This window comes from Aquarana catesbeiana, linkage group LG07 (genome assembly GCF_042186555.1).
Source record: "Aquarana catesbeiana isolate 2022-GZ linkage group LG07, ASM4218655v1, whole genome shotgun sequence".
In the NCBI taxonomy this organism is placed as follows: domain Eukaryota; kingdom Metazoa; phylum Chordata; class Amphibia; order Anura; family Ranidae; genus Aquarana; species Aquarana catesbeiana.
Window position 1 is genome coordinate 161018661 of NC_133330.1, and position 15822 is coordinate 161034482.

Consider the following 15822-nt stretch of genomic DNA (forward strand, 5'->3'; position numbering starts at 1 on the left):
TTAAAAAAAGGGCACTGCGGAGTAATGCGTTAAATAATGCATAGGTTTTTGACAAAAAGTCGTTAAAAGGTAAACGAACCCTTCAATGGCCCTACTAAAGTGTATATACGTATAGCAGTAAACGTTGCAGTCATACCCTTTGCCACTGCTGTTTGCAATCTCCTCTGCCAGTTCATCCCTCTCCTGCTGGGCTTGGCGTTTGGCACGCTCGGCAGCAGCAAGATCCTACAAAACATAAGATAATGGTTATACTTTACCCAACTTAAAATATGACAATTGGGTATAAACTAAAAAGGTGTATTTTCAGGTTTATGGTTCTGCAAAGTGTGACAGTCAAACTTTGCTTACAAAATTGATATAGAGAGAGATATTACCTCCTGCATATGGATCATCTCTGCTTCCAAACTCTTGAGTTTCTTCTCATTTTCTTTGGACTGGCTCAAAACGTCATCTCTGGATGCTCTTGCGTCCTCCAACTCTCTCTGGTAATCCTTCATCTGTGCCTGTGGCAAATACAGGTGTTTTTATCCATAAATAAGCTGTTTTTTTGAGAACATCCTTCAATGTTCACATTTTTGTGATTACAGAAAGAACAGAACACATACAGGACAAAGCAATAAAGCCATAAAGTACAACATATCTGTAAACGGATTACAGAAGAGTGCTGCAGTTATGAATGATTTGTATTGCAATTACAAATGAATTGTGGTCTAAGTATTCATTACTTTAGCGATCATATGTGGAACAGGTGCCTAAAGGGCATGGTAAGGAGGAACAGATCCGCTATATACTATGGGGGCTATAAACCCCCAAGACTTATTAAAAGAGTAACTCCACTTTGTTAGAAGAAAAAAAAAGCCAAAACACAAAAACACCCCTCTGGGCGATCCATGTACAGGGATTTTAACAAACCTTGTTGCAGATTCCTACCGTTTGTGATTCTGAAGAGAGAAAGAAGTTTGTGTCCATGTGAAAAGTGAATCTGTATGGGAGTAGTTTCATAATTTGCAATCAGTTGCTGCACCTGCAGAGCCCTGAGGAAAGGGATAGGGCCTGCATCCCTTTAGAAGGGAGCATCTCACTAAAAATCACTTTTATGTTCCAGGGGATGCCAAAAATCTAACTTGTATCTTAGTGCAAACAATCGGGGGGGGGGGGATCAGTGAGCCAATCACACAAGCAGTAAACGAAAATTCCTCGGGGGTGTGGGGGTGGGGCGGGCATCGTTCTGTACAACAGCTGTGTATAGAACGCCTCTAGGTAGCTGTATTACAAAGCTGCAGATTGAAAAGGAAAAGGTAATTAACATTTAATTACAATATAACTTGACAATATGAAAAAAGTTAAAGTGCCGCCTATGGAAATTTTTAAGCACTGTAGTATGTCCCCGTTTCACGAGCGTGCGCAATTTTAAAGTATGACATGTTCAGTACTATTTACTCAGCGTATCATCTTCCACATTATACAAAAAAATTTTGGGATTTTTTTTATTTATACAAGTGTAAATTGCCTTTGAAAGACCTCTGTGCAAATACTGTGATAAAATATTGCAACGATGACCATTTTATTCTCTGGGGTCTCTGCTAAAAAATGTATTAGGTTTTTGGGGCTCCAAGTAATTTTCTAGCAAAAAATACTGGATTTAAACTTGGTTTGTCTTGGGTCTCAAAAAAAAAAAAAAAGGGTGGGGGTGTGGACGACGTTTTTGAACAGATCCTTATTGTTCCTCAAATCTCTGCACATTATTGTACCTGCAATTTACGAAGCTGCTTTATTGCTTCTTCTCGGTTTTTGTTTGCAGAGTCAATCTGTACTTCTAGGTCTTTCAAATCCATCTCAAGCTTCTTTCGAGCTGCTACTGCCAATGAACGTTGTTTCTTTTCATCTTCAAGTTCTGCTTCCATTTCTTTCACCTGGAATACAAAAGAAACATACAAGCTGTATAAAATGTTATGTCTGTATAGTTTGTATTAGCCGATTAAGACCTCTTGCACACTGCAGCTTGAAAAAGCTCAGTACAGCTTATTTTTTTTACTGAGATAAAATACAGCCCATTAATTGTAATGCGCTTATGCATACAGGCACGTCAACATGCGCTGTGTATTCTTCAGGAAAAATTTTGAAAAGCTGCATTTTTTGGTCAGTAATTTACGTCAATTGCGCGCAAATGTCCATTAATATTGTGAACGCGAGAATAAGTTTGCACAATACATACAAAAAAAACTGCTCAAAAAAAAAAAAAAAATCAATGCTCAAACAGGAGTATCGTGTGCAAGATGCCTAAGGCTGCATAATAAAAAGCATTTTTAAAATCACAGCTGTACAATAAGTATTAATCATATAATAGGGGAGTAACTGGTTTTCAGCGAGATCGCCCAGAAGTTCGGCCCCCCTCCTCCTTCCTCCGCCGGGCCATTAAGAGCTTTGCGCAGTAAGGAATCGGCATCGCTGGACAGCTAAGTGTCCCAATATTAAAAGTCTTAACAGTATTTGTAGCTGCTGACTTTTTTTTGAAGGAGCCTGGACCTCCTCTTTAATTTCAACATTTAATAGAACCCACCTGTCTGACAAGCTGTTTCTTCTTGTCCTCACTCTGTTCATCACGCCCTTGCAAATCTCTCTCAAACTGAGCCTTCATGGCTTGCAAATTAACTTCCAAGCGGAGTTTAGCATCCTCTGTTGCCTGCAATTCATCTTCAAGTTCTTCCAACTGAGTCTTCATCTCTTCTACCTGCTGTTCTAAGGCTCGTTTAGACTTTTCTAGCTCATGCACCTGGGGGAAAAATTGATAGGATGCTTGAATAAAAAAAAAAAAAAAAAAAGGCTTTGTATTACATATACGCACAAACACGACACACTCAAAAGTGTTCATTCCACACCTCAAGCTTTGTGACCTTGGGCACTTCAAATAACCGTTAGGAAACGCAATCAATTTCCAATCACTCAAATTAAGTTTATATATGCAAAAACCCATTTAAAATGTATAAGCTGCAATCACAAATTTAATAGATCAAGATTAACCTACGCTTTTCCCAACATCATCCTTGGAGCTGACCAAATCTTCCATCTCTGTACGCAGCTGTTTGTTGACCCTTTCTAATTCAGCCTTAAGCTCCAGAGCTTCCTCCAAGGAGCGAGCCAAGGACAGGGCTTTGGTCTCTTTCTCACGAGCCTCTGCTTCTGCACGGTCACGTTCTTCTGCATATTTTGCAGAAACAGTCTTCTCCTCACCAAGCATCTATTAAAGTAATTCAAATATTAAGCAAAACACTTATTACCTAACATCGATTTACAAAAACCTTTTCCATTCTTCAGTTTAACTTAAAAATTGAATTGTTACAGCATTTTCGATTGACCATATAGTCTAAAATTTTAAACACTTAGTTTTGACTAAGTCAACATAAGGACATCAGTTTAGGACACCCCATTCTGTTTTGACAAGTGTTAATTTGTTTTAACCGTTTGATTGCCAGAGTATATGGAGTATGTAATGGCAATTAGAGGGTTATAGCTTAACCGCTTGCTGCCTGCTGGCTGTCATGACGGCCAGGCGATGCGGCTCTTGTTCTGGGAGGGCATCATATGACGCCCTCGCCTTCCCGGCCCACCAGGGGGTGCGCTCCCGCCGTGTCACGGGGGACCCCATGCGCATGCCCGGCAGCCGCCCGTGATTGCCGGTAACCGAACAGGACCGTGGATCTGTGTGTAAACACACAGATCCATGTCCTGTCCGGCGAGAGGAGACCGATGGGGTGTTCTCAGTACAGAGGAACACCGATCGGTCTCCTCCCCTTGTGAGTCCACTCCCCCTAGAATCACTCCCTAGGAAACATAATTAACCCCTCAATCTCCCCCTAGTGTTAACCCCTTCCCTGCCAGTCACATTTATACAGTAATCCTTGCATTTTTATAGTACGGATCGCTGTATAAAATGTGCATGGTCCCAAAAATGTGTCAAAAGTGTCCAATATGTCCGCCGAAATATCGCAGGAAAAAAAAAAAAAAAAAAAAAATATATCGCAGATCGCCGCCATTACTAGTAAAAATAAACAAAAAAATTTAAATAAAAATGCTATAAATCTATCCCCTACTTAGTTTGTGCGAAAGTTAACTTTTTTTTAACCAAAAACATGTAGAATACATGAGGAAAAAATAAAATTGGATATTATAGTAAAAAATATCGTGTTTTTTTCAAACTTGTCAATCTTGTTTATAGCGCAAAAAACATAAAACCGCAGAGGTGATCAAATACCACCAAAAAAAGCTCTATTTGTGGGGGGGGGGATGGATTTCATTTGGGTACAGTGTTGCATGACCGCGCAATTGTCATTCAAAGTGTGACAGCGCTGAAAGCTGAAAAATGGCTTGGGCGGGAAGGGGGTGAAAGTGCATTGTATTGAGGTGGTTAAAGAAGAGAAAAAAAAAAAAAAAAAAAAAAAAAAAACACACACACACACACACACACATTTCAAATGTTCCCTAGACAGTAAAAGTGGTTCACCGTAATTTCATTATGTTAGTATTGCTCTTGATGAGTTTGCGGTCATCTTATGCATCTGGGAGACAGACTAAGATTTCAGGTAGGTAAATTGGATAGTCTCATACATATTTTTGGCAGCCCCATAGAGGTGGTTATCCAAGAGAACAGAAGGGTGGAAGCTAGTTAATCAGGAATAGCATTTCAAAATAAAATTTTTAGCATCACTTTAAAAAGGGAAAAATTCTAAAAGGATATATAATGTTAATTCACTGAGAGCATAAATTATGCCACAGTGCAAAGTTACAATTACCATTTTGATTGTTTATTTCTACCTGATCAAACTTCTTTTGCTTCTTCTCCAGGTTGGACACAATCTGACGCTGGTGATCAAGATCCACACTAAGATCATCCAGCTCCTGCTGTAGTCTTGTCTTTGTCTTCTCAAGCTTGTCATAAGCAGCTGCTTTTTCCTCATAGCGTTGATTAGTAGCTTCAAGGTCTTTCTGCAGTTTCTTTTTCACCTCTTCAACATTTTCTAAGGAACCAACGCTTTCTTCCATTCGTTTTTTCATATCTGCCATCTGAAAATAGACAAGCACATGAATCACCCTACCCCATAACCTTTTGCTGCAAATAAAGCTGAATTTACAGAATACCTGCTTTTCATGATTACTTCATCACCATATAGGTACAAATATTAAAAGGCATAACTATAAACTTCAAGACGGAAATGAAAACATTAACCGCTTCAATACCGGGCCAATTCTGACACTTTGCTCCTACATGTAAAAATCATCATTTTTTTGCTAGAAAATTACATAGAACCCCCAAACATTAAATATGTTTTTTTAGCAAAGACCCTAGAGAATACAATGGCGGTTGTTGCAACTTTTTATCTCACACAGTATTTGCGCAGGAATTTTTCGAACGCGTTTTTTTGGGAAAAAAACTGTTTTGTGTTTAAAAAAAACAAAAAACAGTAAAGTTAGCCCAATGTTTTTGCATTTTGTGAAAGATGAAGTTACGCAGAGTAAATAGATACCCAACATGTGACGCTTCAAAATTGCACATGCTCGTGGAATGGCGCCAATATTCGGTACTTAAAAATCCCCATAGGCGACGCTTGAAATTTTTTTACTGGTTACATGTTTTGAGTTACAGAGGAGGTCTAGGGCCAAAATTATTGCTCTCGCTCCAACGTTCACGGCGATACCTCACATGTATGGTTTGAACACCGTTTTCATATGTGGGCGGGACTTACGTATGCGTTCGCTTCTGTGTGCGAGCACACAGGGACAGCGGCGCTTTAAACATTTTTTTTTTTATTGTTAATTATATATTTTTTTTTTATTTTGACACTTTTTTGAAAAAAATAAATAAATTGATCACTTTTATTCCTATTACAAGGAATGTAAACATCCCTTGTAATAGCAATATGACATGACAGGTCCTCTTAATAGTGAGATATGGGGTCAATAAGACCCCATATCTCACCACTAGGCTGGGAAGCCTGAAAAAAAAAAAAAAAATAAATAAAAACGATCGCCGCTTCCAAGCCGAAGCGGCGCCGTTTTTTTTTTGAATGGAGAGGCCGGGCGTGACGTCATAACATCGCGCCCGGCCTCCGACGATCATAGAGACTCCAGGGACCATCTGGTCCGCCGGAAATCTCTATGATCTACATCCGGCGACGGCGGATCCACTCTCCGCCCCACCGATCATAACGGTGAGTCGGAGCAGGCACCGGAGGGTGGCGGGAGAGGGGGGACACGTCCCCTCTCGCCTCCCATAGGAACGATCAAGCGGCGGAACGGCCGCTATGATCATTCCTATGGTGTAGAGATTCGCCGGCTGAAACCGGCAATATCTGAATGATATCTGTAACTACAGGCATCATTCAGATATACCTGCTCAAAGCCAAGGACGTCATATGACGTCCTTGGTATTGAAGTGGTTAAAGACAGGTTGTTTCTTAAAGATTTTGTTCACGCAATCTAAGCAGTATTCAAATGGAAAACTGTTCTAGGAAAATTTATATACTGACCCATTACATCGTAATGTTAAGTGTATAGTTCGAGTTTCAGGGAAGAACTGCCCATGCATTTAGCATATTCCATGCAGACAAAAGAGAACAATCCCTATTCTTAAAAACACACCTGAGCTTGCAGTGTTGAGAATTGCTTCAATAAGTTTTTCTTTGCTTCCTCCTCTTCTTCCAATTGTTCCAGGAAGCCATTTTTCTCCTCTTCCATTTGTTTGAGTTTTGTGCTAAGGCTCAGTTTTTGACGTGTCTCTTCTTGAAGAAGTTCCTAGATCAATTAATAAGATGGAGATAAAGTCTGAGGACTCAGTAAAACATTTGGATGGTATTTTACTTCTAGAAGACACTCTGGAATGTCCTTAAGGCTATACATTTTTTTCTTTAAACAAGTCCTTAAGAACTAAAAAAAAAAAAAAAAAAAAAAAAAAAAAAAAAAGGTGTCTTATTTAAAGGCAGGTACCAAACAAAATAAAACTACTGAAAAAAAGAGCAAAGAAAGCATTTTACATTGAAATAAATTTTGATTCAATCGCCCTCAGCCCTTCTACAACTCCTTTACAAAATTGTTTCAACATTAAACTATATGAAAATGGTTAATAAAATGGCAGATGTCAATCTACCCACAAATGGGCTCTAGAGTACAAAAGGCTACATGTCTTCTCTCTTTACACACAAAGTGGATGTAAACACACTCATCATTTCTAAACTACTGCCATAGTGGTTATCTATAAAGATATACATGCCTCCAGCATGTATTCTAGCCTGTCAAATGTCTCCCCTCTGTTAGGAGACCCAAATAATGGCAGATTCTGTGGGTGGTTCTGTTGTCCAGGGCTCGGTGGGTGGAGTAGTGATGTCAGACTCTCAGCCCACCTCTACACTCATTGTCAACATGCATTTTCTCCTGAGTATTTCTTACACTGAGCATCCGCTATGATCACCAACATCCAGTCAAAACCCAGAAAAGTGACATGCCTGCAGCATGCCCAATCATGCTGAGGTGTGGCGCAGAGAATCCTGGGAGAGCAGAGAAAGGAAGAAGGGGGGGGGGATCTGAAGTACACAGAATGCCTCTCATGCACGAGATAGGTAAATCAGCTGTCACTCACAGCAAGGGGGAGGAACTGACTCCTATTTCTCTGCATGTCATTTTTTTTATCTCACTGAAAAAAGATAAGACTACTCAGAGCTGGATTAACTCTTTGTGGCAAGACTGTGCACATACAACATGTAATCCTATATACTGTACAAGGTGCACGCCTTAATTAAAATTTTTGTTTGGGTTTACATCCACTTTAATGTTGAGACCTGACAATCATGGTTAACGTTACTGTCACCAAAGGCCACTTGTAAACTTGACCACAGCAGGTATTCAACCCCTCCAGGTGGGCTGCATACGTATGTCCCCCCCCCACCCCCGAAATATACTATTCTGTATTTTAAAACATTAAATTCTTAAATTCTCCTACAAAGGAAAAGATTAATAAAACTAGAAATGTTACACATACCTGAGTGTCTTGTAGCTGTGATTCCAAGGTAGAGAAATCTTTGGCAAATTTGCTAGATTTGCTGTCCGATTGAGAAAGGAGACTTGTGACATTGTCCAACTCAACCTAAAGACATCACAAATATATACACCAAATTAATAAGTATATGTTCACCGTCCAAATCCTCCCTCCCCCATCAGTTTCTAAAGCACCCACAGCATCTCAGTTTGTGCATTCCCCCACCTCCCCATATATTATATATTCACATGTAATGTACCTGCAGTCTGTTTGCCTTCTCTGACAGCTCAGCACGAAATCTGTCACCTTCTGATACTTTGACTTGCAGTTCCTGAAGCTGTGCTTCCACTTTTTTTCTCTTGTGTTCAGAGTCTCCTTTTCCCTGCATAAGAGCTTTCACCTCATTGGCTAGTTCATTACGCTCACTTTCAAGTGCTTGCTTTGCCTTTTCCAAATTTACTTTTACCTATGAGGAAAAACAGATGTTAACCACAGTATAGATCAATGTGAAGCCAAAATCAGTCTTGTGTACCATCTTTTTGTAGATTGAAACTTACACACATTGTATAAAAACAAAGACCATTTCCAGCATGGCAAAGAGTTGGTTGTTCTTGTAAAAATAATGCATGTTCACAAAGTTATCTGTAACATGTAAAGCTCACCCAATGAACACATTCTTCGTAGTATTAAGCACCTTCACATGGAAGCAGTGGGAATTGTTTTTTTGGTTAATTGATAGCTCTAAGGGCCCTTTCACACTGGGGTGGTGGCAGCGTCGGTGGTAAAGCGCTGCTATTGTATTGCCGCTAGCGGCCGAGAAAGGGTTAAAAACCACCGCAAAGCGCCTCTGCAGAGGCGCTTTGCTGGCGGTATAGCTGCGCTGTCCCATTGATTTCAATGGGCAGGAGCGGTGAAGGAGCAGTATACACCACTCCAAAGATGCTGCTAGCAGGACTTTTCCCGTCCTGCTAGTGCACCGCTCCAGTTTGAAAGCCCCGAGGGCTTTCACACTGGAGACACAGCAGCGGCACTTTTGGGTCGGTTTGCAGGCGCTATTAGCGCAATAGCGCCTGCAAACCACTCCAGTGTGAAAGGGCCCTAAAAGCTGCTAAAGACTGAAAATTTGGTGCCAACTTGATAAAGTCCCCCAGGAAAAACAACGTTCCACAGCAGCAATCCTTTATAAAGAGATAGGTCTACACTTATAACTGATTTTAAAGGGGTTGTAAACCCTTGTGTTTTTACCTTAATGTAGCCTATGCATTAAAGTGAAAAAACTTGTCACTGACCAGCCCTCACTCACCCGAGTCCCGTAATTCCCACGCCAGAGATGTGCTCTGCCCCTCTGCCTGTTGTCTCAGCTCTTGATTGGATAGATTGATAGCAGCGCAGCCATTGGCTCCCACTGCTGTCAATCAAATCCAACGACGCTAGGGCCGAGTCAGGTATTCTGCATCTATGGACGCAAATGCTGGACTCGGGAGTGTGCCCCCAAGGTAACCCCCGGGAGAGTGCTTCTCCTAGGGTGTTATTCGATGCAGGGAGGAGCTACCAGGGCCGTCGAGGAACCCCAGAAGTCGAGGATTGGGACCACTCTGTGCAAAAAGAAACTGCACAGTGGAGGCAAGTATACGTTTGTTAAAAAAAAAAAAAAAAAAAAAAAATTAGCTTTACAATCACTTTAAAAATTAGTTTATATTTTTAGTTTGCACATGCCTCAGTAATATCCTAATGGAATTTTTTCCTAAGCTAATACAATCCCACCTTTCAAGTTTCAGAAATGTCATACAATGGTGAGCTACCTATACTTGTTACTAGGGATGGGCGAACGGTTCGGCCCGAGCATAAGTTCGGGCTGAACTTTGGTTGTTCTGTGAACAGCGAATAATATGCGGTGTTTGGGGCAAATTCGGAAAACGCCGGAACACCGTTAAAGTCTATGGGACATTAATATGAAAAATCAAAAGTATTAATTTTAAAAGGCTTATATGCAAGGTATTGTCATAAAAAGTGTTTGGGGACCCGGGTCCTGCCCCAGGGGACATGTATCTTTTAAAAAAAAAAAAAAAAAAAAAAGGCCGTTTTTTCGGGAGCAATGATTTTTTTTTTAATGCTTAAAGTGAAATAAAAATGAAATATTCCTTTAAATATCGTGCCTGGGGGGTGTCTATAGTATGCCTGTAAAGTGGCGCATTTTTCCCACGTTTAGAACAGTACCACAGCAAAATTACATTTCTAAAGGACAAATCGTCATCAACTGATCACGGCTGTAATGAATTGTTGGGTCTCGGCAATATAGATAAAAATCATTGAAAAAGAGCATGGGATCCCCACCCAGTCCATTACCAGGCCCTTTGGGTCTGGTATGGATATCAAGGGGAACCCCGAACCAAAATAAAAAAAAAAAAAAAAAAAAAAAAAAATTGCGTGGGGGTCCCCCTAAGATCCATACCAGGCCCTTCGGGGCCGATATGGAAATTAAGGGGAATCCTGTGCCAATTAAAAAAAAAAAAAAAAAAAAAAAGCGCGTAGGGGTCCCCCTCAAAATCCATACCAGACCCTTATCCGAGCACTCAACCTGGCAGGCCTCAGGAAAAGAGGGGGGGGGGGGGCACGAGAGAGCCCCCCCCCTGAACCGTACCAGGCCACATGCCCTCAACATGGGGAGGGTGTTTTGGGGTAGCCCCCCAAAGCACCTTGCCCCTATGTTGATGGGGACAAGGGCCTCAACCCCACAACCCTTGCCTGGTGGTTGTGGGGGGGCTTATCGGAATCTGGAAGCCCCCTTTAACAAGGGGACCCCCAGATCCTGGCCTCTCTTCCCCCCCCCCCCCATGTGAAATGGTAATGGGGTACAAATGTACCCCTACCATTTCACAAAATAAAGTGTCAAAACGGTAAAAAAGACAATAGCCAGTTTTTGACAATTCCTTTATTAATAATGTCTTCTTCTTTCCCCTGCTTCTTCCTCCATCTTCTGGTCATTACAGCCGCGATCAGTTTTAAATGACAATTTTTCCTATAGAAATGTCAATTTGCTGTGGTACTGTTCTAAACATGGGAAAAATGTGCCACTTTACAGACATACTATAGACACCCCCAGGCACAATATTTAAAGGAATATTTAACTTTTATTGTTTCACTTTAAGCATAAAAAAAAAACAAAAAAAAAAAAAAAAAAACACACTGCTCCCAAAAAAACATCTGTTTTAAAAAAAAAATTTGTATTGATACATGTCCCCTGGGGCAGGACCCGGGTCCCCGAACACTTATGACAATAACTTGCATATAAAAGCCTTTAAAATTAGCACTTTTGATTATTCATGTTCGTGTCCCATAGACTTTAACGGTGTTCGTGTGTTCTGCCGAGTTTATTGCCAGTTCGGTATATTCTGGTGCAAACCGAACCAGGGGGCCCATCACTACTTGTTACATTAATTTTACCTTTAGAGATCCCATGACTGGTAAAGCCAATGTAATGGGTTCTCACCACACCTACTACACCAAAAAAAAAAAAAAAAATATGTTTGTAGCAGCAGGTAGTGCATGACTTACTAAAGCAGAATGCATTATAGTGAAATAATTAAGATTTAAAAATGATTTGTCGATGCAATTGAGAAGCATTCTCTTGAAGAACTGGTTAGAAATATAACACTGGGAGATTACCCCCTTCTATGGGGGTCAGAACACCTTAAAAATTGCTGATACAAGATCTATTTGACACGTCATTTGGGTCAGTCAAAGCAGACTGATTTCCACTGAAAAATAAGCCATCAAGCACACCATCACTAAGAAGCAAAGCTTGCACACATCTGTGGGGAAACCTAGTTGCCCAGATGCATATATATTTATGAAATGCACATAATGGAGGAGTTCATTAAGCACTTCCTGCCCGCCATATAGCAAAATGATAGCTGGAAAGTGGTTTCATTATGCTGACTGGGCGTCATGACGTCCAGCAAGATAAGCCGCCCGCGTGGCAAATCGGTACTGCGTCAGTCTGACACACCGCATTTCTGATGTAGGTAAAGAGCCTATGACCTAGGCTCTTTACCACATGCTCAACTGTGTCCAAAGCTGATCAACGGCTATTCCTGTTTACACTTATCTGCTTTTCCTCCACTCGCACTGACAGGCGCGAGCAGAGGAGAGCCAATTGGCTGCTCTCCTGACAGGGGGTCTGCACTGATAATCAACCCATGGATGCCCACCAGTGCCCATTAGAATGGCACTCTGTGCTCATCAATGATGCCTGCCAGTGCCGCCCATCAGTGCTGCATATAAGCTTCAGCAGCAGTACTTTGAAACCCTTTGGGGTTAAAAGTGCCCTGCTCGGCCCACACAGCAGTGGTAAAGCGCCGCTAAAACTAGTGGTGCTTTACCGCCAACACGGCCGCACTAAAAGTGTGAAAGGGCTCTTAGAACAGAAGTAAAAGAAATCTATCCAAACAAAAACCCCTCTTAACTGCGCTATAGCCGAATGACTGCTACAGTGCGGCTCGATAACTCTGGGAGGGTGTACTATGATGTACTCCCAGAATCTCGCTCCTCCTGGGACTCGTATCACGATAAATGGAGTCTGTTTACCACGTGATTGCTCCAAATGACGAAGCGATAACTTGTAAACAAACCGGCATCATGTATGGTTCCTCTCTCACCTCTCTGTACTGAACTGTACAGTGAGCGGATTGGGGAGAAATAGGGTGCAGCAGTGCTGTGGGATGGTTCTGTATGGCCCACAGGGCTGCTGACAATTCAGGGACTCATCCATGCTCAGTCTACCCAGGCATACTCATTCATGCTCAGTCATCCACATTCATGGCTCAACATCCCCATCCATGGCTCACTCATGCCACTACAGTGCCTCACAAAAGTAATACGTAGTCAAATTAGATTTGAAATGTATGCCCTAGAGCACCTGATGGTGCGTGCTCCCTGCATGTTGGGCCTCAGTATGTGGCCAGGCTGTGGAAAAGCCACCCACATGTGGCATCACTGTACTTTAGGAGTAGGAGAATCTATTTCGGGGTGTAATTTTTGGTGTGCATATGCTGTGTATGAAAAATAACCTGCTAATATGACTTTTTTTCCACAAAATGGCATTTTGCAAAGAACTGGGGGGGGGGGGGGGACGACAAAAAAAACAAACAAAAAAAAACAAACACTCACCATGCCTCTTACTAAATACCTTGGAGTGTTTATATTCCCAAATGACCCCTTTTTGGAAAGTACTTTCCTGGCTTGTTAGGGTCTCAAGAAATGACAGGCCGTCAGTACTTCAGGTTTGATCAATTTTCAGAGATTGGCACCATAGCTTGTGGGCTCTAACTTTCACACAGACCAAATGTACACCGATTTGGGTTATTTTTTACCAAAGATATGTAGCAGTATAACATTTTGAGCAAAATTTATGAAAAGTTACTAAATTTGCAAAATTTAGTAACAAAAAATAAAATTATATATATATATATATATATATATATATATATATATATATATATATATATATATATATATATATATATATATATATATATATATATATATACACACACATACATACATACACACACACACATATACACACTATTTTCCGCACCCAAGAGCCTTATATTTTCCTCCAAATCGAGGAAGCGCCTAATAATCCAGTGCGCCTTATGTGTGCACCGAGTTCCAAAATCATTTCCCGCTGTCGATGTGCTCTGAGTCTCCACCTGGAGCCACATTACGTGGGTTCCTACTCCAGTGCTACACGGCTTGTGTGTATCGCTGTGTGAGCGGAGCGCCCCGATCTCAGTGAAACTGACTAACCCCGTACGGATCGGGAAGTCATTCGTCCCTTCACATGAACTGTATCTCCAGTGCAGTGTGGCTGGTGTTTCTCATACCTGTGAGCTGGGTGATCTACTTTTGGCGATACCGCTGGTCATTCCTGCAGGGACCAGTAAGTTTTTTTTTTTTATACTTGATTTTGTCTGGATATACTTAGCTGGAATTCCCATAAGGATATTTGTTTGCAGGATGACTAAAACACCACCTATTTTGGCATTGTCTGCAGATACAGGACATTAAAGCAAACTTTCGTTGATTCATTCATAGTAGCATAAAGTACAAGTAAACTCACTATTTTGCTTCCATTACCATATGTTTTAGCATGCGCCTTATATATGGGTCAAGTACAGAAATAGTCCCTGTAATTGAGACTGCGCCTTATGGTGCAGAAAATACAGTGCAATTTAAAAAAAAAAAAAAAATATATATATATATATATATATATATATATATATATATATATATATATATATATATATATATATATATATATATATATATATATATATATATATATATATATATATTTCTTACCCGTTTTGTCTGTTCCAACTGTTCAGAAAGCTCCTCAACAGCTTGTGCATGCTTCTGTCTGAACTCCTGAATTTGGCATTCATGAAGCCGAGCTTCCTCTTCCAAATTTTTCTTTAGGTGCGATACTTCCTGCTCACGTTTTGTTCTGGGGGAAGAAAAAAAAAAAACACCACAAGTGTCATTTCCCATCTACAAATAGTAGATTTAGAGGCTAGATTCAGAGAAACAAAACATAAATGTAAATACCGGAGTTCCTGCTGTGCTGCTGTTGAGTCCAAGGTATCCTCAAGTTCAGTCTTTAATGCTTCAAGTTCTTCTCCTAGATCACGCTTTTGTTTTTCTGCCTTATTGCGTGCATTTCTCTCAGCATCAAGATCTTCCTGTAGTTCACTAATCTGGGATTCTAACTCTCGAATTTTCTTAATGGCAATGTTTTTTTGAGTAGCTTCTTCCTCCACCCTAGAAATAGCGCAGACAAAAAGTTCATAGAAGAGAAATAAAACATGGATAGGTAAATCATGCCCTTGTGCCACCAATGTCTAACATTAAAATCAAGATAGAGAGCAATGACATTTCCTTTGTCTAAAGTGAAGCTTTCTGCAGCAGCCATAATAAAAAGCACAGCACAGCAATGGAGCTCATTACAAATAGGAATTTTATATTTATGAACAGCCATGCTTCATGTACAAGATTTGGGATGCAAAGCATTTCCCTCTTCAAAACCACACTCTCCAAAAATGGAAATAAACCCTTCATAAGTAACGATTTCTGGCTTACCTGTAAAATCCATACCTTGGAGTAAATCACAGCACCTTAATCATGAGAAAATATAAAAACCTCTCTCTCAAGCATAGCCAACCTAGCTACCCGACTTCAAGGTTCAAAAGCCAACCCAAACCTTTCTAGGACTTGTCTGCTGGACAATTGAGGTCTGTCTGAGCAGTCTGCTCTCTGAGAAGCAGGTCTTTCAGGTACCCTACACAACAGGGATACCTAAAGTCCTCAATAACCAGACCCCAAACACCTTGATGAACAGTTTGGGGGATGTAAAGAATCACTTTTTAGTGGCTACAAAGACACCTTTGAGGAAATAAAGTTTGGAAGGGGAGAGCAGCAAAACTAGCTTGTAACCTTTGGCCACCACCCAGTCGCGAAGGCCAACAGACATCGCCCCCACCTGCACAAGTAGGGGCGCCCCTTCACTGCCAAGAGGACGAAAGATCCAGAGGACTTGGGGGTCCAGTTCATCTTCCAGAACAAGGGCATAGGCTTTCAAGGTCTTCCAAAGCAAAAAATTAAAGGTTCTGGCAGGATGCCCTGGATCTGATTCTTTGGATTGAAGGCTATGCTTCCCCCCCAAACTTTGAAGGCTTGGCAAACTCCCACTGAAGGCTGTAGAGCCATTCCTAACACAGAAGGGTGATTAAAGA

The 15822-nt window shown here is 40.9% G+C and overlaps 1 protein-coding gene across 1 annotated transcript in view; it reads right to left on the reverse strand.

Annotated features, from left to right (window-relative positions):
- The window catches only part of MYH9 (myosin heavy chain 9), a 163461-nt gene that overhangs the window by 27495 nt on the left and 120144 nt on the right, over nt 1-15822 (reverse strand). The window contains 11 exon segments of the mRNA XM_073592809.1: nt 137-225; nt 375-503; nt 1752-1913; nt 2561-2773; nt 3026-3238; nt 4813-5061; nt 6637-6789; nt 8030-8134; nt 8286-8492; nt 14393-14537; nt 14639-14851. Of these exon segments, the coding sequence (XP_073448910.1) occupies nt 137-225; nt 375-503; nt 1752-1913; nt 2561-2773; nt 3026-3238; nt 4813-5061; nt 6637-6789; nt 8030-8134; nt 8286-8492; nt 14393-14537; nt 14639-14851 (1878 nt within the window).